The sequence below is a fragment of the Mustela erminea genome, chromosome 13 (genome assembly GCF_009829155.1).
Source record: "Mustela erminea isolate mMusErm1 chromosome 13, mMusErm1.Pri, whole genome shotgun sequence".
In the NCBI taxonomy this organism is placed as follows: domain Eukaryota; kingdom Metazoa; phylum Chordata; class Mammalia; order Carnivora; family Mustelidae; genus Mustela; species Mustela erminea.
In genome coordinates, this window is record NC_045626.1 from 49,545,678 (window position 1) to 49,568,717 (window position 23,040).

At 37.7% G+C, this 23,040-nt stretch overlaps 2 protein-coding genes across 4 annotated transcripts in view; one reads left to right on the forward strand and one right to left on the reverse strand.

Moving 5' to 3' along the window:
* The window catches only part of USP14 (ubiquitin specific peptidase 14), a 47,132-nt gene extending 44,087 nt beyond the window's left edge, over nucleotides 1–3,045 (forward strand). For 2 of the 3 annotated variants that reach the window (XM_032310196.1, XM_032310198.1), the window contains 3 exons: nucleotides 673–733; nucleotides 1,090–1,197; nucleotides 1,883–3,045. In XM_032310196.1, the coding sequence (XP_032166087.1) occupies nucleotides 673–733; nucleotides 1,090–1,197; nucleotides 1,883–2,034 (321 nt within the window). In that variant the 3' untranslated portion in view covers nucleotides 2,035–3,045. The remainder of the gene's footprint in view (nucleotides 1–672; nucleotides 734–1,089; nucleotides 1,198–1,882) is intronic. The other variant, XM_032310197.1, reaches the window with a different exon arrangement.
* Nucleotides 3,046–4,053: 1,008 nt separating this feature from the next.
* Nucleotides 4,054–23,040, reverse strand: part of THOC1 (THO complex 1) — a 53,601-nt gene continuing 34,614 nt past the window's right edge. Inside the window, exons 12-21 of the mRNA XM_032310195.1 lie at nucleotides 17,390–17,490; nucleotides 15,698–15,764; nucleotides 15,449–15,499; nucleotides 15,288–15,358; nucleotides 14,756–14,851; nucleotides 14,132–14,197; nucleotides 9,710–9,793; nucleotides 6,601–6,748; nucleotides 5,775–5,850; nucleotides 4,054–5,263 (exon numbers count right to left, since the gene is read on the reverse strand). Of these exons, the coding sequence (XP_032166086.1) occupies nucleotides 4,968–5,263; nucleotides 5,775–5,850; nucleotides 6,601–6,748; nucleotides 9,710–9,793; nucleotides 14,132–14,197; nucleotides 14,756–14,851; nucleotides 15,288–15,358; nucleotides 15,449–15,499; nucleotides 15,698–15,764; nucleotides 17,390–17,490 (1,056 nt within the window). The 3' untranslated portion in view covers nucleotides 4,054–4,967. The remainder of the gene's footprint in view (nucleotides 5,264–5,774; nucleotides 5,851–6,600; nucleotides 6,749–9,709; nucleotides 9,794–14,131; nucleotides 14,198–14,755; nucleotides 14,852–15,287; nucleotides 15,359–15,448; nucleotides 15,500–15,697; nucleotides 15,765–17,389; nucleotides 17,491–23,040) is intronic.

Below are 23,040 nucleotides of genomic sequence, written 5' to 3' on the forward strand. Positions count from 1 at the left end.
ATCTTCGTTGACTTAATTGCCATTTTTTTGTTGTAGGAGCCTTTAACTTGTCACTCCAGCTATCTTTAATCTACTTGCATTGTGTTCATCGCAATTGTAGTTTTTAATAACTTTGTGTCCATATGCCTAGATAAGTTTAATATTTTCATATTAAACTGAACTGGGTTGAGGCAGGGAATTCCCACCAAAAATCTTTGTCTAAAATAGTAAATCTTGTCTCTTTCAGTACTCATTTCATTTGAGCAGGCGGCCATGTCTTAGTAGGTTTAACGTTTTTTGCAGTAATTTGACTTTTGTTTCGTTGTGGTACTTTTTTTTTTTTTTAAATCCTTTGTGGTTTATGATAGTATTTTGGTAAAAATATAGAGTTGGGTTTTCCTTTCCTACCCTAGAGAGCTGTTTATCTGTACTGCTATATTCACTGGTATGCTATAGGTTTAGCAGCTCATAGTTTGTCTTAGAATCAGAGGGTCTGTTACCATGCATACAAGACTGTATATTAAGTGTAGCTTCTTTGGGTTTATAGTTTTAACTATAGTTATATCGTTTTAGTAATTTTGTAAGGTAGTGTTTTGCATTGTAGCCAGTAAATATTTGTGGAAATGAATACTTACTGAGAATAAAAATTTTATTTCCAGTGTCATGATTTAAAATTAAATTTTTTCCCTTCAGAGTGACAAAAAGAATAGTCCCCAGAAAGAAGTTAAATATGAGCCTTTTTCTTTTGCTGATGGTAAGTGGAAAAAAATCATTTCAGTTGAGTTACTCTGTGTGTGTGTATTTGTGTGTTTAAGGTAAAATTACTGTCTTGACAAACTTACCTATTTTTTTTGATATCATGCTTTTTTTTTAAAAAGAAAGATTTCTTAAAATACGTTACCTTAAATTAGACATGCAGTAAAAATCAGTCTTTATAGTTCTGTGAATACCATACTTCTTAAAATACCTTCCATAAATCCTTAACTTTGAACTGTAGTATCTTATTGAATTCTAATAATAGGCTAACCTTCAGACTTCTTGCTTGCTACCTAGCTGGAGAAAGCACATCTCTTCATTGTCTAATATTGTGGGATTTACATCTTTCTTTAGACATTGGCTCCAATAATTGTGGATACTATGACTTACAAGCAGTGTTAACACATCAGGGAAGGTCTAGCTCTTCTGGCCATTATGTATCATGGGTGAAAAGGAAACAAGGTAAGGATTCTGCTTTTTGTTTCTGGTTTGTTTTGTTTTGTTTTGTTTCCCCAATTGTTATTTATTTTAGCAGTTTAGTACAAATTTTATAGCACAGCGGTTTTCAAACTTTTTAGTGTCAGAACCTCTTTACATTCTTAATTGTTGAGATCCACAAAGAGCTTTTGTTTGAGGATTCTCTTTAATATTTACTATAATAGAAATTAAAATTCAGAAATTAACTCATTGGAAACTGGCAGTAATAAACCCATTACATACCACATAAGTAACAAAGATAACAGTATTTTCCAAAAACAAAAAAACAGCAAGAAATAGTATTGATTTGTTTTTGTAGGCCTGCTTTGTCTGGCTTATTAGGAGACAGCTGGATCCTCCTGTTTCTGCATTTAGTCTCTTGCTTTATCACACATCCTGTTTCTTCTGGAAAATTCCAAAGCACACTTGAAAGAATGAGGGGATAAAGGCAAATAATGCTCTAGTGGTGATAAAAAAAATTGTGACCTTCATGGTACCCCTGAAATGGTTTTGAAAACCTGAGTGGCATCTGGATCACACTTTGAAAACCATTAGTATGGCAGGTGGAATACTGCTGTGCATAATAAAATTACTCAGTACCTTTTTTGGAATGGAACTGAGAAAACCATGTAATAAAATATTAATTTCATTTTCTTCTCTTGCTCTTTAGATGAATGGATTAAGTTTGATGATGATAAGGTCAGCATCGTGACACCAGAGGATATCTTACGGCTTTCTGGTGGTGGAGACTGGCACATAGCATATGTTTTACTCTATGGGCCTCGCAGAGTTGAAATAATGGAAGAGGAAAGTGAACAGTAATCTTCATTTTAGCTATTTATGTTTAGGTGTGAAATAAATGTTATTTGTTGATCATTTCTATAATCCAGAGCTGTAGAGGAAGATATTTAGGTGGTGTTATGTGTTTCCCCTCTCATGTGGAACAAAAGAGGGTAAAGCAGGCCACTCTGGATCAACCTAAAAAAATTACAGAAAAAAGGAAATTGCCTTTGGGACTGTGTTGCCCTGTACAAAGGTTGCAGGAAGACATTTTAAAAAAGCTTATTTCTTGCATTAATCTTTAAAAATTCTGATTTGAAATGCCTTTCAGCCATTACCTTCTGTGATAAATTTTTTCCCCCTGCCTTTTCAGCCCAGGATTCAGCAATCAGATGTTTATTGCACACCTGTTACTCTTTTTGTTGTTGTTGTTCTTGCATGGTTCAAACCACCAGTGATTCATAGCTGCCCATCCTTTGCCTTATCTAACAAAAATTTTGCCAGGAAGGTGGAAAGGAAGTAAGTGTTGCTCTCATTGTGTTACTCAGTGCTGCTGCCCACACCCATGGAAACATGGGTACAATCAAGTATTTGTCCAGCCTGACTGTTGCTGGCTTTTCATGACTTTAAAATAAATTGTGATCAGTAATAGTACATTTGATTATACATTCATTATTGTGTCTCTCTGATGTACTATGGTTTGTATATTTAACTTGGCAATGGTTTTGTAGTAATCAACCTTAAAAAACGTTGACAAGCTCTGGTTGCTTATTTTTAGAAAATGAGGATATTTAATAAAAAAAAAAAAAAAAAAGAGGGACTAACAGCTTCTGACCTCAAGTCTTTTGTCTGAGTGTTGGAGCTTGGCTTGTTTAGGTGTATTTAATAGCAAGCAGTTGCTGCACATGGTTAGTTTTACTCTGCTGTTAAGCATCCATTTAAAAATGTTCTCTTCTGCCTTCTCACATTATGTTCTGTTTAAAAGAAATATAAAGTTGTAAAATTAATGGAGTTCTTTGGATGCTGAATGCAACGATGTTTATTGGTCTCTTTTCTTTGGCTCAGTTGATGTCTTTACTCTCGTCTAGTCCCCAAATCTTAATGTCTTATCTCAGAATTGAATTAACAGCAATGATTTTTAAAGTGATGGTGAAAGTGCCAAGAGTAAGTGATGTTTCAGTGTGGTAGGTTTCTTATATTTTAATACATTCTAATTAATTAATTCCTCACCTTTGTTTCAAGGGCCTTGATTGCTAGACAGAGGATAGGAAATTAGCTACTTGTCTCTGATTTTGAGTGAGGTGTATAAAATGAAGTTTGGGGATTATCATGAAATCTTATGCTTATACTTATGCTGTCCTCATGCTCTGCAGAGCATAGCACTGGTAACTATTAGATTCCTAGAGAATAGTGGCCATTTTCCTCTCAACTTTGAACAATGTGATAATATCTGAGAACACTAGGGGATAAAATGATTTAGGGGAAACTTATTTGTATGTAGCTTCTTCAGCTAAATGGTAGTACTGGTAATCAGTACTCCCTTTGCCTTGGTGGAGAGTGCAGATTAGAATGGGGAGGAGGAGACCCTGAGAAGTGTAATGATTCTTAGATATTGTTATGATGCTTGTGACTCTGACTTTCTTATTCAGTCTTACTTGGTCTGAACAATTCTGAGGACATAAATTTAGCAATTAGAATTCTAGTTTCTGATTTGCAGGATGCTGTAGTTGGTAGATAGATGAGGTAGGTTTAGAACAAAGTATATGCCTTGAATGGAATTAAAATTTTAAAATTGTAATTCCTTATAAAAATTGATTTCATTTTATTTGATCCAAATAAGCATTATTCCAAAGATTTTTTTTTTTTTAAAGAAATTGGACCTATACTGTGTTTTAAATTTTATACCTTTAAGTAAGGCTGTTTTAGAGTTCAGCCTTGCATATAAGTTCTTTGAGAAGGGAAAGTGGTTGAGAAAATGTCGATTCCTGAGTGTGCCTTCTGTGCTGTGCCATGAGCACTGAGGCCCTTCTGCTTTTAGAGCAGTGGGGTATCACTGTTGACTAGCCAGTGAGGTTACACCTAAGTGAGAACATTTATGGTAGAATATCCACTTAGTAGGCTTTCAGGATACAAAACAATAATGCCCTAATGTTAGAGCCCTTTAATTACACTTAAGTGGGAACAAGAAAAGTAGATGGTACTGTTTCCAGCCATTATTACATAGTGCTTTGCTGTTTATAGATTGCTTTTACCTACATCTCAAACTTCACATCAGTCCTGGGAGTATGCAGCCCTATTTTAAGGACTTGGGATTTTTTAGACTTCATCCTATTTCCTCTAAAGTTGGGGGCCGGCACACATTTTCTGTAGTGGGTGGGGTGGATAGTAAATATTTCCAGTTCCGCAGACCCTATCTTTGACATAACTAACTTCAGCTGTTGTAGCGTAAACGGAGCTGTACTTAAGTCAGCAGAGTTGTGTGCTGCTAAAATTTTACTTGTAAAAATAAGTGGGAAATGGGCTGTCGTTTGCTGATCCTCTGCTTTAAAGCAAAAATAAGACTAGAGCGGTCATATGATTTCAGAAAGTCATTCTGGGATTTCCAGAAGAGCAAGTTATATTTTGTAACTACTAATGGCATGTAGGAAACGCAGTTGGCATGGTGTATCTTAGGAAACACCATGCTCCCTAAAGATTGCTTAGTGACTTTCATTATATTTTAACAAAAATATGTGACCTTGAAGTCACTTTATTTAGTCCACTTTCCCAGCCTATTCCCTTCTCCTGAAACCCTGAGATCAGTTATCAAGATACACATTCTGTTATTCTTGGAGCACCAGGCAACTGTACAACAACTGTTACAAAAATGTTTATTGTTTACCAAAACCATTGGACCTCTTATCAAATGCTGCTTGGTAACAAAATCTTATCACAGTTTTAATAAAAAAAAAAAAAAAAAGAAAGAAAGAAAGAAGCTAACTATTTGTCTCATTGTCATTAGTTAGACTTTCTGCAAGGTCACTTAATCCGGACTTATTCAGTGCGTTCATCAGATTCTCAGGTGTTGCATGTACTCCCTCCTGATCTTGCCAGGCGACCAGTAGCTGCTTAGCTCTCATCTTCATGTCTTCGCTGTCACACTCAATTTGTCTAATTTCCGAGTCTTTCATTTCCAAGTAGGGAGCCAGGATCTTCCACTGCTCGCCCAGTTTACTGGCAAACGCCTCTATTTGTTCCCCTGTTACAGGTTTGTCTCGTCGAACATCAGGGCCTAGGAAACACAGGAGATGTGAATTATGTACAAAGTGTGAGGACATGTACAGTTCAAAATATACAACAGAACTGGGAAGATACAGGGCCACTGAACTATTAATCACCTTTCATAAGCTTTATTTTAGAAGTAGAATAATTCCTTTCTGTATTTTCCATGGGGTAAATACTGTTCTAACAGACATGATCACTAGGTAGCAGTACTTTTAAAATGAAAGCTGTTGCCTTTATTTTAATAACGAACGCCTCCCCTGAAAAGCAGCTAACTGCCCCCCTCCATTAACAGGTGAGTCGCCTTCAAATGTAAATACTTCCCTTCCCATCACTTCTAAATTTTATTGCATAAAGTGAAATATTTTAGAAGTTGTCAAGCAATGTTTAAAATTCCTCACTATAAGAAACAGCTGAGATAAATGTTAGAAGTTGAGAAGTAGATCAAATAACGTACCTCTCAACAAAGAACCCCAATCTTTTCCAATTTTGTAAAATAGCCAAGAAAATTCAATTCTTACTTTCATTTTCCTTCAGTAAAGCATCATTATCTTCCTCATCTTCATCCTCACCTGTTTTTATTTCTTCAGAAGGAGGCTAAAATGAGGAAGAAGAAAGTTTAAAAGAATGCCAGCTTGTAAAATAACTGGGGGATACTACTGGTTTAGACATGAGTGGCTGAGATTCCACATACAGGGCCCAGAACTTTATCCTTGAGCATGATACATGTGAATGTCTGGTAAGGATCACGAATGTGGGATGGTGTTAACCTGGAGAAGGAGTGGATGGGAAAGACTCCTCTTCCCCCACACCTGGGAAAAAGGGAGCCACTAAGGAGTATGGGAAGATGAAAGATGATTTGCAAACATCTAGTGTACAGTAACAATGGACTAGAGAAAACTAGGGAAGCAACCAGGTCCTTAAAAATTGAGAAATTCTGCAGGGTAGTTTTACCATATTGTAGTAATACAATGAGAAAATTGTATTGGAAAAGAGAACAGAGTAGAAAGGTCAAGGTGCCTACTGCTACCCGTAATAGATCCTGTTTGATAAAAGACAACACACTGGCAGACAGGAGAAATTCATGTCTGAGTTTACAGGTGAGATAACTATTTAACCAAAATACTGTGAGCTTTAAAATTAAATTACATGCTTTATAAAAAAATTTATCAATTTATGTACTCCTATAAATGTACACCAAAATGCATTTTTCCTTATTCTTAAATATGAAGGTTTATAGGTGGTTTTTTTCCCATACGATGAACTATAAATTCAGCTTCTTAGCGATAGTACTTTTAAGTAAGATAACAACTAAAGACTATGAAAACGCTGATGGATATTACTTACTGGTAATTCCTTTGCTAGCTTTATTACCATGTTTTCGAGATACTCTGGCAAACTTTTAAATTGCTGGTTGGTTGGCTGGAAGAAGTGAGGGCTTCTCCGTGCTAATAGTCTCAGGGCTCTCCAACCATAATTTGAATTGTTCACAGCCCTAGGAAAAGAAATGTCAGTCTTGTAATTTTTGTTTTTTTTTTTATTTCTATATGCCTTCCAGTTTAGAATATAGAATGTCCCACAGTAAATTAGGTTAAGTAGCTGAAGGCACCATTCTCTTTATTCTGATCTTATTCCTAAAGAGCCTCTAAGGGTGCAGTACACTTACAAATGAACATTAGAAATCAGAATCTGATGAGGCAGGTTCTTATGCAACAAACACATCTGAAAAGTTTATATACATTTTACTTTAAAAAGCTGGTATGTGATAGTAATGAGGTTCTGTGTGCAGGACAGTAATCATCTACCTCTGGAAAAAATAGGTTTACTATATTCAGTGAGTTGATATACTGGCAATGCCATCTAAAGGTTTTGACCATATTCAATATGTCATTTTCCATTTATATAAACATCTTATTTTAATTTGCTCAATACCAAACTCAATGAATAAAAATGGTTCCAAAACCAAAAGGGGGAAACCTGGAATAGCCACCCCAGTGAGCAGTGATGACAGAGTCCACGAACTGTTCCCTAATGAAGCACTGCAGTGCTGCACAGGGAGAATGGAAACCTCACAAATGCTAAAAATAATGTTCCAGAACCAGCCACGCTGCAGAAGAATCCAGAGCACAAATTGTGAAGATCCCCCTAAGTTCTTAAGGATAGCAGCTGGTTTATTTAGTCCTCTCTTACAAATGAGCCTCTAATTTTAACAAGTGCTAAACTTGCAAAACTACTCTTACACTGTGGTCTTGCCAACTTAATGTCATAGTATAAGGCTTTGCCTGATCAGTTAACCAGCCTATCTCTCTGACAACTTTCCATTTAAGCAGTTTCAGTCTTTTTAAGCATTTTCAAAATTCCCCACCAGTTATACATACAAACTTTCTTACTCTCCAGGAATCCATAACACTCAGGTTCTGAAACCAAGGTTCGTGGAGAACTATCTAACCTTCATTCACTCAACAACACTCAGACCTTATGGGTACCCTGAACACTTGAGACACTATAATCTTGCAGTCAGAAGCAGGGCCTTGAGGCCAGAGTGATTTCCTGGCTCTGGCATTTACTAGATGAGAACTTCAACACATGATTCATTCTCTGCCTCACTTTGTTTAACTGTAAAATGGAGATCGGGGCAGTTTCTACCATAGAGGTAAATATGGTAAGTGCTCAGGGAGTCCCTGACAGACAGTGAATGTGTAAATGTACTGGCAAGTATCACTGCTATTGATAAACACAAGGTATAAGAATTTCATACAGTGGTAAGGATGAGAACATAAATGAAAATTTCAGGTGAGGAGCTTTCGGCCCAGGAAAAACTGCCCTTAGGCACTATCTCCAAGGAGAGATGAAGTGAGCCCATACCACAGGAATAGCCTGGGCAGAAGTTTCAAGTAAACATAATAGCAAATGCCAAGGTCCTGAAGTGGAACGACCTTTTTGAGTTGAAGAACAGAAACCTGGCTGGTGTAACAAGAGCAGAGAGAAAATGAATAAAGGAAATGTGGTTCAAAGTTGGCAGCAGCCAAACTGAGGTCTTTTAGGCTCCAGTAAGGAGTTTGGGTTTATTCCAGGCAGTCACTGAAACAGTTTAAGCAGGAGACCAGACTTTTTGAGTTTAAAGATCACAATTCTCATGCTGGAGAACTGACCAGAGCATCCTTCATTAAGAGATCATAGTAACTAACTCATAACTAGTCACAAGGTCACACTGGTAACAGCCCTCTATTTACTGTGTGCTAACTACATGTCCTATGTGGTTCAAAGTGAATCATCTTATTTAATCCTCAGAATAACCCCCTGAAATGGGTGTTATTACTACATAGCAATGAGAGAACAAGCAGAAAGGGGTTATAGTTGCCCTAGCAGTCTAGCCAGTGAGTGACAAAAGTGTCTTGGATTGGAACCCAGGCAATCTGACAAAGCCCTTGCCCTTAAAATATGATACCACAATGCCTATTTAAAACCATGGGGCTGGGGAACCTGGGTGGTTCAGTCAGTTAAGCATCTTCCTTCGGCTAAGGTCATGATCCCAGCTCAGCAGGGAGCCTGCTTCTCTCTCTCTGCTTGTGCTCATTCTCTCAAATAAAATCTTAAAATTAAAATTTAAAAAAATTAAAAAAAAGAAAGAAAGAAAGAAATAGCCATGGGGCTAGGTACATGGGTAGCTCAGTTAGTTGAGGGCCCAGCTCTTAGTTTCTGTTCAGGTCATGATCTCAGGGTTGTGAGATCAAGCCCCACGTAGGGCTCCACCCTCACCATGGAGTCTGTTTGAGAGTCTCTCCCTTTGCCCCTCACCTTGGTTGTAAACTCTCTCTAAAGTAAGTAAATAAACAAACTCTTAAAAAAAAAATCTTTAAAAACGGCTATGTGGTGTTGCCTAGATTAGATGAAAAACCCGAGACTGAGCCCTAAGTTTACTCCAAAATCTGGGAGTTAGGCAGAGTGGATGGGGAGCCAGCTCTTACGCAGTGAGGCAGGAGTGTAGTTTAGTGGGTGTCAAGAGAATACATTATGGAAGGAGAGAAAAGTGGGAAATGCTGGGAGGTTGGAAAAAAGATGCTATGATCTTGACAACCGCTACCTCAGTGGAGGGACAGGGAGACTACCCAGTGGCAGTGAGCTGACAAGGGAATGGGGGGTGAGGAAATGAAGGCAACAGCTATCAGCATGTCTCAGGAGGCACTGATTTGAAGGGGAAAAGAGGATTATTCGCGGGAAGGTAGAGGCCCAAGGGGATTGTTCTTAATTTTCAAAACAAGTGTGATTCTGTCATGCTGGTCAGTGGGCATGGCCACTGAAATCAGGAATGTGTACCTACATGAACCTGGTGCATAAATTCACCTAGGAGGAAAAGTACTCACCTATCAATGGTCTCCCTTGATTAGTGTTCTAATGTACATACAATTCCTAAAAAAATATTGTAGAATGTTAGCTCATAATAAATACTACTTACTTGTATTCATTTTCAACCATGTTCTCAGGGTCTGCCTGTTCAATGGCTTCTTCAAAAAATTCCTCCAAAGTTGGCATGTATTCCCTGAGTGTTAAAAAAACAACTAGTGAGGATCATACATGTTTGTTCTTAATAAGTACTCCTAAAATAGTGGCAATGAAAGATTCTAATATTACCCACACTTGAGTTATGTTACTTAGGAACTCCCGATTTTTTAAGGAGGTAAATGACTCAGAATGGAACTTCTCAAAGAGGACAACAGTCAGTGCGGTCCTGCATCATGTCATATACTACACTCCATGTAATGTCTCACTAACAGTCACTGGGCTCTATCCTGTAATATTACTTGGTCAGGGCAGCTGGGGCTTTCACAGCATTTGAATTTCCCCAGCAAGGAGGAAAATGTCACATCCAGTGTCCGTATTCAAGGACTTTTTTTCTTTAAGCCAGAATTCATAAAACCTACACTAATACCCAGGCCACACTGAGATTTATTTAACTGTGAGCTTATTTTAGGTCATTCCCATGAAAGTGTGGTTGGTTTTTAATTGTATCTTTCCGGAATTTGGTTTTAGAAATAAGATTTTGATACAAGCAAATAAATAAGACCCAAGGGTCTGATTATAAGACATTTTTGACTAAAAACTAGAAAAATGGGCTCTGTAAGGAAAGCTCAAGCACCCAATCTTAGAACTTTCATTACAATAACACACTCTCTAACTGGTAAACATTAAGAGGACTGGAAGGTTTCCTTGGAGTTGACCACCACTCTTATGTATCACACTAGACAAAGCAAGGGGACACTAAAATCCCAACCAGACTATCATTGATCAGTGTTTGGAACCATTTACTAGTTTAAAAATTACAATTGATCCTTGAACATCACTGAGTTTGAATTGTGTGGGTCCACTTATTTGTGGATTTAAAAAAAATAAATACAGTACTCTAAATGTGTTTTTTCTTCCTTAATATTTTAGTATTTTTTTCTCCAGCTTCCCTTACCTTAAGAATACAGTATTTAAGAATACAGTATATAATACATATAACATACAAAATGTATTCATGTTTTGTATATCAATATATCACCTGTACATGTTATGAGTAAGGCTTCCAATCAACAGTAGGCTACTGAAGTTTTGAGGGAATCAAAAGTTACTTATGCATTTTTTACTGTGTGGGGGTTGGCACCCTAACCCCTGTTCGAGGGTCAACTATACCACGAGCAATCAAGACTAAAAACAGAACAAACCTCCCAGGCACTGCCATATATATGTATGTGTTTTACAAATACAAATATATAAAAATAACTACAAATATATATATGCAGTTAAAATATATACAAATAAAAATAAATACAAATAAAAAAATCTACCAGTATTTATGTAGTGTTTTACAGACACTACAAATACAACTCCCCTTTCTGATCTCGTTCTCTTTCCCCAGAGGTGGCCGCACTTCAGAATCTGATATTTATCACTTAGTTTTTTTTTTTTTTTTAAATTGAGTGTATACTGTTTTGAAGCTTTTCAAACTTCTAACCCTGACTTTTCTGAAGTATGTCTATCGGATGCAATAGTCCTCAACCTCATTCTGATGCCCGACGTACAGCAGTCCCCTACACAAACATATCACACATTATCCATTCTCCCTTTGATATTTAGGTGGTTCCCCATTTTTGCTATGACATTGCTAAATGAACATCCTGGTACCAGTCTCATTTGTGCAGGTGAACGAGTTTCTTTAGACACTATGGTCTTCAAACCTCCCCTACAACCCACAGTAAGGAATTAACTTGATATTACAACCCAAAACACAAATGCAAGTATGTGTATCATAATATGTAAGTAAAACTAATGTTTCACAAAAATGTATTTTGTTCCACTAAGAAAAATGCCAGTAGCAACTAATAAACTGACCTCACAAATCAGCAATTCTCAACTTGCAGTTTTAAAAGAACTACTTTAAGATCAACCAACCCAGGAGTGGAATTGTCAGGATGTATGGTATGCACATCTTTAATTTCTAGTTACTTCCAAATTGTTTTCCAAAGTGGCAGTACCAATTTAGGCTCCTACCAGCATCACTGGCATATGATTTTTTTTTTTTTAAAGAATTTATTTATTTGGCAGAGAGAGATCACAAGTAGGCAGAGAAGCAGGTAGAGAGAGAGGGGGAAGCAGGCTCCCCGCCGAGCAGAAAGCCTGATGTGGGCTCCATCCCAGGATTCCAGGATTATGACCAGAGCCAAAGGCAGACACTTTACCGACTGAGCCATCTAGGGGCCCCATAGGATTTCTTTGATTCTGGCGTTACTTAGAAGTATCTGAAAGCTTTTAAAATATATTTTGTTACTCACGTAGAATTTAAATGCATTTCTGGGAGTGCCTAGGTGGCTCAGTTAAGCGTCTGCCTTCGGCTCAGGTCATGATCCCAGGGTCCTGGACTGAGCCCTGCATTGGGCTCCCTGCTCAGTGGGAAGCCTGCTTCTCCCTCTCCCACTACCCCCTGCTTGTGTTCTCTCTCTTGCTGTCAAATAAATAAAGTCATAAAAAAAAAATGCATTTCTGTTTTCTGTAAGACTGAAGTCTGTTAATCATCTTGTTAAATCCTAAGTTTTTTTGAGCAAACTTTCTAAATACTGAAAGTACTGAGTGTCAAAATTCTAGTAAAACATTTTGCAGATGTGTCAAAATGAAGTGTCAGGATGATGGATTGGTTAATTTCTCATTCTAATTCTGTCAGTTTCTTGAAACTATATTTTTTAGAAACAAGGCTTAGAATATCTATTTCTGACACATTTTTTTCTTGTATCTTTCTGCACTGACTGTATTTTTAGTAATGCTTTCTGCCTTTAAGACTCTTCTGTCTGATATCAATATAACTATCCTTCCTATATCATTTTTTTTTTAGTTTCAGCCTTTCCATATCCTTAAGGTGTTTCTTACAAATAACATATAGATGGGCTTTTATTTATTTATTTATTTTTAAAGACTTTATCTACTTGACAGAGATCACAAGTAGGCAGAGAGGCAGGCAGAGAGAGAAAGAGGGAAGCAGGCTCCCCGCTGAGCAGAGAGCCCGATGCGGGGCTTGATCCCAAGACCCTGGGATCATGACCTGAGCCGAAGGCAGAGGCTTTAACCCACTGAGCCACCCAGGTGCCCCATCAATGGGCTTTTAAAATAGAATACCAACTTCTATCTTTGAACTAGAAAGTCCATTTCCCTTTACTGTTGTACCTGAATTTCTTTTACCTATATTTGTTTTATGCCTAAGTTCCACCACTTGTTTGTTATGTACGTCTTTCTCCTTGCCTATTTTTATTTGCTTGCTTGAGTTTTCTTACTTCCTTTTGTTCTCATCTAAAAGCTATATATTCTGTTTCTTTTACATACTTAGCAAGCATGCTTAATAGAAGTTGTTATTCATTATCTCTATCTTCATATGTAACATTCTAGTCTAATATTTAACATGCCTATTAAATCTTAAAATTTCAATGACTTTTTTATTGCTAGAATTTTTTTTTTCAAATTTATTTGCTCCTGAAAGTGTCCTGTTCCTTTTTAAGTTTCAATTCCTTCTTTTATATCTTTAACTGTCTTAAACATACTTATTTTGAGCTGTATTTACTGGATGTTTTCATTATCTGACGTGGTTGTCTAACTTCTGTTGTTTGTTTTGTTTGTTCCACCTGCTGATTCTTTCTCATGGTACATTGTTTTCTTGAATGTTTTAAGTTCAGATGCTTGAGTATCTTCAGACTTTTATCTGTAGGATCCTTGTATGGCTTAGGTTGAAGGTATGACCTCCAGAAAGCTTTGTAACATCAGACTGAGACATCTGAATTCACCCCCTCAGCTAGGGCGTTCTTTTACAGGCCAGTGGTATAAATTCAAACTGGAGGACTGCATGACAGCAGACCTGTGGTTATTGTTTCTCCAGGTGGACTGTTTTTCTTTTCACCCACACCTCAGCTAGAAATGGACAAGCTTATTTCCCGGCCCAGTGAACACGTCCCACCTCCCCAGTCTGCTCTTCCTTTATGTTTAGTGCAGTGCTTCAAGGGCCTCAGCTTTATTCAAAGGAAACTCAGTAACAACTCTGTGCAGGCTGAAGGCCCTACTTTCTGTCTTTCATGGCTCTTAAAACCCAAGCTCCCTGGCTCCCCAAAGTGGGATGCATCTGCAAGCTTTCCAGCTAGAAACACCCATATTGGCTCATACTTTGGTTTTCGGTTCCCTAACCTTCTTCTTTTGTGAATTTGTATTTTCCTGTGATTTCTAAAAGTATTTTATCCACACTTCTAGGTGTTTCATGGTGGGAAGCCATACTCTGCTATGCCAGAATCAACCATAACAAATTAATTTCATTCACTTAACATTTGAGAAAAGCAGTACCTCATGTGAAACATGTTAAACTTGCCTTGTCTCTGATTTGCAAGCTTCCATATTATCAGGACAGAGATTCCAAAGCCTTGTTAACTCCTCACTGCAAAACAGACACATAAAAACATTTTTAATGGACATCATCCTCATATACCTTAAGGTTGCAAAAATACTTAAACAGTGAATTTTTAGGGGGTGACAGAATGAGCTTTAACTTTCTTCATTAATTTTTGGTATTTGGCAAACTTTCTACATATGCTTGTCTTTAATGATAACAATCATTTGTTCTAAAAATATTCAAGCAGAATATAAAGCAATGAATAATTAACTGGAAGGTAACAGAAATTGAAGGATCATGGTACCTTGCAGCAACTGGAAGTGAGCTGGATCAATCTAATAGCAAATATACTGTCTGTGACATGGAAAAAATAGAACAGTCTAGAGCCATGGATTTGGGAAGCGGGAGACAAAATGGAAGCTTATCTATCTATGTGAATCCATGTAAAGGGCCCTTGAGATTGAGAGCGTGTGGTCTGTTTCAGTCATCTATGTATGTATCAAACACACAAAAAATGTGAAAAACACAGAAACTGGGGAGGGTCTTACACTAACATCTTAAAAAATAAAATACCATCCTACATATGGAGACAGGTAAACCTACTTTCCCATCAAAATCTTTTTGTTGGGTCCTTTCCCTAGGAAGTCTTCTGGTGCTGTTCTCTTGCGAGCTACTCTTGTTGGCTTGGTGTCTGACGTTCTGTGGTGAATAAAACACACTGGAATTACAAATGGATAGCACACATAAAAAGTGTTTAATGTAAAAGAAAATTCAATTATTGTTTTCTTCCCATAAAAACATAAATGTATTCTATTATTATAGAACACTCATCAGAAGACAAAAATGCCACATCCAGGGACAAATTACAAGGAGTGGGTATATACCATTTTTTCCCAATAATAATAGATTAATCTGTTCTGGAAACTTAATGACAAGAAATCTGAGGTGAAAGATTCAACTAGAAGTAAAAACGGTTGTATTCTTACAGAGTTAAACATTTGCTTTTTACTATGAAATACATATATACATCTGTACATGATGTAAAATAATCACGTCAAACTATATTTTGAAATGTCTTTCTTCTCATAGTGCTTGAGATGAGTATATATTTACCTTTCTTTCAGTATATATTTACCTTTCTTTCACAAAACTTGGGCAGCCTTCATTTTTCCATGAGTTCCAGTTTTCTTCAGTATTTAATATATGCTGGGAAAAACACAGAAATTAATTTGTGTAATGAAGGCCTTTGAAATTCTATTTGGTGCTAAGAATACTATGTAAATATAAAACACATACCTCTACCATCTTTGAAAATCTTTCTCCATCGGGGGGGTTTTCAGATAGTAGCTGTGATTAGAAAGAATATACTAAGCTTTCATCAACTTTCTGCATCATAGGAGTGGTTTGTAGGCAGAGGACCAAGAAGTGTTTGTGGTCTTGTACCTGAGCTTAACTTTATCCTTATTTTCCTATTTGGGGCTGAAACAAAGAAAATTCTAAATTTCCATTTTGTTCAATCATGGGTTTGTTGCATGTTGAACTTACTTGATACACTGATTTTGTAGTATCTTCAATCCAGAGTGATTGCTCATCAGTTAAAACATAGTTTGAACTAGGGAACAAAGCAACAAAAGCGGGCTTGAGTTACAGCAATCTATATTCAATTTTAAGGCTTATATACGGTCTTATAAAAACCCAAGGCATATAATAGGTAAGTTAACCAAAAGTGTCAAATAGTGTCAAAAATTACCAAGATAAGAACAATCACAAATGAGAGGATTATAAGAGAAAATTCTTGCATTTCATTTAAGATGGTTAGAATTTAAGACACAAAGGTATATGAAGGAGGATGACAATCAGTCTGATTAACTATGAACAGAGCAATGAGTGTTTCCTAAAATAAGAAATTTAATACGGAATGAAAACCTCAGAGAGAATAATAACATATTACTCTCCATGTTGTACATTCAGATACACTGCTCCAAAAGGCAATCAAAAGACAAGAACAGAGGGGCGCCTGGGTGGCTCAGTGGGTTAAGCCTCTGCCTTCGGCTCAGGTCATGATCTCAGGGTCCTGGGATCGAGCCCACATTGGGCTCTACTCAGCAGTGAGCCTGCCCCCTCCCCCAACCCCCGCCTGCCGGTCTGCCTACTTGTGATCTCTCTCTGTCAAATGGATAAATAAAATCTTAAAACAATAACAACAACAAAAAAGACAGGAATAGAAAACCTTAGAGAAAGCTGAAGGCAGACCCAAAGTGTTAATGGGGGCTATTACTCCAGCTTTCACTAGCACCGAATGCTTTATAGCCAGGCAGTAAACGGTGACAAACTACTGTGCCAGGATGAGCACTTTAGATGAGTTATTCATTTACTTCTCGGAATGAGAATGTATGCTTATTAAACAGAGACCATACAGATAAAGCTTGAATTCAAACCTAGGTCTGGCTCCAAAGTCCCTCCTCCTCCTGCCCTGCTATATTGAAACTCAACAACAGAAGGATAAGAAATAACATATTGAGTACTTGCTATGTGTCATCTTAAAATCACAAGTCTGAAAGCTGAACTGCACCCACTGTGTCATGAAAGTAGGACTCAAAGCTAGCAGGTAGTAAAGGCACGTTTTTCACACAACTAAAAATGCAACATTGCTTTGCAAACTTAAAAACACCATCAAGTAATGATTAACTCGACTTCAATTATGGGTAGGTTAAGAGGCAGTGGTCTGTGCTGCAGGTGGAGGTACTTAGGAAGCCGAGGAGCTGATTAGGGTTTCTAAAACCCCAAAGAAACTGGAACTCCTCTGTTCTTCAAAGATTTACTTCACTTTTTTTGAGTTCTGATGTCTTAGACCGTTTCACACCTCATGAAAGTATTACAGGCTTAGTCTTCCCATCAGGTTTGGAGATGCCTGAGTGAGGTGAGAGGTGAATGGTGGAAGTCGGGCACAGAGATGCACCCACACAGCAGAGGACCCCAGCAACCTCAGTGCTCAGCACGTCTGACTGCCACTGACAGCAGATCTAATCAACACCTTTCTCTGAAACAACAATCCTCACATCCAGAATCTCTAAGAAAAGCCTCTGACTATCCAGAGTTGCTGCAAAAGGAGATTTCAGGGATGTGACCCTCACGCATTAAATGTGTCTGATACATAAGAAAAATATATCAGTATGTGAGTCCTCTTTCAGAGAGGGCTGTTCAGAAATCATTTACTACCCACCCATATGAACTTACCTTTTGAATTTGACCTGCCCCTTGAGATACTGGAATAAAATGAGATATTGCAACAGGATGTGTCGACGAAAGTTACTGTCACTCAGTTGTAAATCCATCAACTAGTTGAAAAATAGGCACACAAACACAAAACACATTAAATTCAAGTTTTGCATAAAGGTATAGGTTATGCTATTGTAAAAATGAAAGATTTTAATTAAAAAAACATTTGCTGAGGGCTCACTGAGTATGAGGCATTACCACACAAGCCCTGAGACAGAGGAACAAAGGCTTGAGTTTTTTTTATGCCATGAGATATTTATGTTGGTACATAGCACTATTACATCTGTGGTTCCGAAGTCAAGATGAAGCAGAGCAGAAACAGACATAGGTCAAAGCATGGCTGCCACGTGCTCATATATAAAGAAACGATGGCTAGACAGTGGTCCATACATAGATAACACCAAGGGATGCTCATTTTTGTAGCCCTACGAAGTGCCTGCAACAGAGCTAGCTGGTGCTTAGTAATAAACAAGGAATTACAAGTGAAAAATCATCTGTGAATTAAGTGGGCTATTTCCTTATATTTTAGAGAAAATTGTATCATATTTGTATTATCACAGACTCGGCATCAGAAAGGACTTGAAGGTCCCTTATGAGAAAGTCGTTCAACAACCCTGCCCCTAGGTGGTCAATAAGAATGGCTTCCAGCATGAAGGCAGTCAGGCTGATTATGTCCCTAGAGCACTGAGGAACGCTGAAGTCTATTATCCACAAAGATGCCCTGCTTTGGCCTTCCTGAGCTAGAGCAACAATGGAAAGGTGACTTATTTTAAATGAATGACCAACCCGTAAGACACCTGAAAGCCCTAGGAATGGAATCCAGTTGAACGTCCTAAGTTCCTTTGGCTATATGCTTCCATTACCTAACATTCACTAGCCACTCCCACCTTTTTCTCCCCACATTTCATTCATTATTTATTTTTTTTTCAGTGTTCCAAAATTCATTATTTATGCACCACACCCAGTGCTCCCTATAATACATGCCCTCCATAATACCCACCACCAGGTTCACCCACCCCGAACCCCCTCCCCTCCAAAACCCTCAGTTTGTTTCTTAGAGTCCACAGTCTCTCATGGTTTGTCTCCCCCTCCAATTTCCCGCAACTCACTTCTCCTCTCCATTTCCCAATGTCCTCTGTGTTATTCCTTATGCTCCACAAGTTAAGTGAAACCATATGATAGACTCTCTATGCTTGACTTTCACCTTTTTAAACATCACTGGCCTTCTAGTCTGGTGTGCCTCCCCTTTAGAGACTGACTCTTTGATTTTGTTATTTATCAGATTAACTACCTCATCCCAATCTGAATGGCACAATTCCCAGACCTTTCCTACAACTCCTGGGTGACTTCATCATCCCCACCCAGGCTCTCAAGTTCCATGACAATTCCATGGATAGCCATGGCCTCTACTGTGGTCCTACTACCATGGCCAAAAGCTCAAGCACAGCTAGCTGCCCCAGCTCTGAAACCTTGAACTCACAATCCTCTCACTACAGCCTCCTATTCTTAGTCTCCTATTCTCAGCTATCCCAAGATACTGACTGAGACCTTCAGTCCCCGAACCCTCTATGTCCACCTGTCAGTCCCATTCTGTTTTTACTGTAACCCTATTTTGGTTGAGATAAGGGATCAGCAAACTTTTCTTGGTACATATTTTAGTCTAGGTGAGCCAAGGGGGCATATTATAAGATATTACACAGGAACTTTTATAAACATTTAAAATGAAAAAAACAAAACAAGCAGTCAGATTTAGCCTGTGGCTGCAGGTGGCTGAGCCCTGGTCCTGCCTTTTTGGTTTATCTATTCAACTACCTTGTTGCCAACTTCCTCAACACCTTTGTGCCACACTTCTGTCACATCTACGGTGCAAAATGGTAACCCCAGATCAGACTAAGTTACTCACCCTCTATCCACACTAAGACTTCCCATGCAGGATGTGGGTGGACTGCCTGAAAGAAAATACAAACCACACAGCTCTGCAGATGGTAGCACAGCTGTGCTCTTGCCTCTACCTTAAAACTGGTCTCTAATCAGCGATCTTCTTTACTCTCCAAGGCTATTATTCTCTCCTCTTCTCCACAACAAATCCTTTCGACTTATCAGAAGCATTACTTCACCACCCTCTCACTCTCAGTACATTAACTACTGACACCTTCAATGAAAAAAATATATTAAACTGGAAGCTTTAGCTTCACGCACATCTGGACATCCCAATCTCCCTAAATTAACTGAGTTTCAATGAGACTCTCAAAGAGCTCCTCAGCCTCTCCCCATCCTCACTGAACAGCCAAACTTCTTCAAAAAATTGGCTACATTCACTGTTTCAACTCACCCCTCCACTTGCCATATCTGTGGCTTCCTAGTTCACCAATTCACTGACAGTGTTTTTGCCAAGATCACCAATGACTTATTGTTAGATTCAGTGAACACCCCTTCCTTGACCCCCTACCCTGGCCCCATGAACGCTTTTTTTCCCTCCACAAGTCCTCATCCTACTCTATGTACTTGGCTTCCATGAGGACATACTTTCCCAGTTTTCCTCCAATCTCACTGGCTACTCTTCAACCTTCTTCCTCTTCCCTAACTATCCCACCCCTTAAATTTAATTGGTTTTCTTCAGGACTCAGTATGATGTTTTCTTTTCTTTTCAGTCTATATTTTTCCTTGAATTACCATACATAAGCTGGTAACTACACTATATAACAAATCTACACTTTCAACCTAGACTGTGTTCCTAATCTCCACATCTGTATACTTAAAGAAGCTACTATTATCTCTATTTGAATATTCAACTGACACTGGATCAGATTTCATGTTCAAAGGAAAACACAGCAATTTTCCCCACAAAGCCTGCTCTTCTCCATTGTTGGCTAATTCAGTAAGAGGCTCCACTATCCATTTGCCTAGGCAACTCTAGGAAAACCATCGGGTAAAAACACAACTATAAAGCACAGGGGCAAATCTCTAGTTGGAGTATGCAAGGAGGTACCAAGACTCTGAGCCCAGTAAGAGACTGGCCTGTTCGAAGACCTTAAGTAGTTCACTAAGGAGTGAGGACAGACAAGCCACCTGGCTTGAAGAAATGCGCTGGAGTGGCTAGGTGCTGTGTACGAACTCTTCATCTACCTCAGGCTTTAAGTCCCCCACATTTGTTTCTGTTGGAAGGTATTTTTTGATCGGAACAAAGGACTGAAAACCGGAGTCAACAAGACACTGAATCTGAGGCGGGAGGGGACAAGTGTGCTCATTCAAGCTAACTGCTTCACATTATGCTTCTGAAAACCAGGACCTCTGCAAGATCACACAGCTAGTTAGTGACAGAGCTGAGACAAACTGACACACTCAACTGTACTCTTTCTTCCATAATATGTATTTTCTAATTTCTAATTTTCTTTAGCTATTTAAAAAATTACACCAGTTACATCATGGGTCAAATATTTCTTTGTTGTCTTTGTTTCTTGAACAAAGGGCCTTTTATTGTCCTTAGCTTTACTGCATATCTCAGCTCAGGCCTCAGCATTCCTGATTATTACTCTAAACCTAAATAAGGGTCATGCTATTCTTCTTAGTCTTTCTGTGCCTTTCTGTCAATAAACTGTATATGTAAATAATATTCCTGGTAAAATTAAAATATGAAATTTTTCCTTCCTATCACTTTACAGAAAGTAAAATCTGTACTAGAAAAAATACTAAGCGCATTCTCATTAAAATATTACTGACTTGTCATTAACACATTAGCTGTATCAAATTATTTAATTTTCAAATTATGAAAAATTTTAAATTTCAAAATAGTACAGGTAAGTTATGTAATTTTCATGTCCCCCTATCGAGTAATGTATCAAATCCTAACATTTTCACCTGTTCCATGTTTGTTAAACAAAGAGTTATTACTGAAACTGGTGAAGCCTCCTTGGTAACCTCCCTTTTCTGCCCCCCATCTTTCCTTCTACTGTGGTAAATGCTACCGTGCATTTGGTGTTTATGATTGTCATGAACATTTATACTAATACTACATAAGTAGTATCCATAAATAATACACTGAGATATTTTGCATGTGTTCAAACTCTATCTGATACATATTATTCTGCAATAAGCTATTTTCACATGACATTATGTTTGAAATTTATACAACTTAATACATGTAGCACTAGTGCGGGGGTTGGCAAATTCCTGCAAAGGGCCAGTTAGTAAATTATTTTAGGCTCTGTGGGTCCTACAGTCTCCATCACAACCACTGCCTTCTGCTGTGCCCGTGCAGAAGCAGCCACTGACAACATGCAGATAAATAGAAAGCCGCTGTGGGCTCCACTAAAACTCACTTATAAAAACAGGTAGGAAGGGTGCCTGGGTGGCTCGGTGGGTTGAGTCTTGCCTTTGGCTCAGGTCATGATCTCAGGGTCCTGGGATCAAGCCCCGTGTCGGGCCCCCTGCTCAGCAGGGAGCCTGCTTCTCTCTCTCTCTCTCTCACTGCCTGCCTGTGATCTCTCTTTCTCTGTCAAATAAATAAATAAAATCTTTTAAAAAACCAACAACCAAAAAAACCCAAACAGGTGGGAAACCAGATTTGCCGACCCCTGCTCCAGTGAATTCACTCTCAGCACTCTGTAGCTTATATTGAAATGACTAGGTCCACCACTATTACGTTGAACAGAAATATTGTTAGTAGACATCCATGCCTTGTTCTTGAGTTTACTAGGAATATTTCTCAAAGTTTGATCATTATGTATGATACTTGCCACAGAGTTTTTATTAACCCCCTTAAGTTAGGAATATCCCCTTCTACTTCTGATTTGTTTTTGTACTGAACATTAGATTTTACTGTAAGAATTTCTTGTCATATGAGATATAATATAGTTTTAAAATATTTAAACCTTTAAACCTTAAGGCTGTTAATTTGGTATTAATATTTCTGATGTTGAACTTACATTCCTGGGATAAATCCTATTTAGCCTATACTTAAATAAAATAATTACTTTTGATTTATTGAGTTAAATTTTTTTCATCTCTATTTGTGAGACTGATATATATATACTTTCCTGTTCTATCCTTACTGGGATTTTATTTAAAAGTTACATCAATCTCATATTAAGGACCTGGTTGCTTTTCTTCTTCTTCTTACCTCTGAAAATTTTCACTTACATCTATTCCTCGAAGAGCTGATAGTATGAGAGTAAAAAAATCAGCCTGATGTCATTCAAAAGGTATCATTTTCTGACTACAATTTCTCTAATAATTACTTGTTTATTCAAGTTTTCTATTTCTTTCTGAGTCTATTTGGTGATTAGATTTTTCTACAGAGTTACTATTTCTTTAGATTTAAAAAGATATCAGCAGAAGTTGTTCAGAATATATTATCTTACATATATTCACTATTTCTATGTTTTCAATTATGCCCATTTTTGTTATTTATTCATCTTATTGTTTACTGGTACCTTTTCACCTTTTTTCCTTTCAGACCTGCTCTATAAAATTTTTTATAAATTGTTTCTATATAAATTTTCTTTAAAAAGAAACAGATTTTGGTTTTACTGAAGTCCTATATTTTCCTTGCTCTACTTCATCAATTTGTATAATTATTATTTACTTCTACTTTCTTAAGATTCTGTACC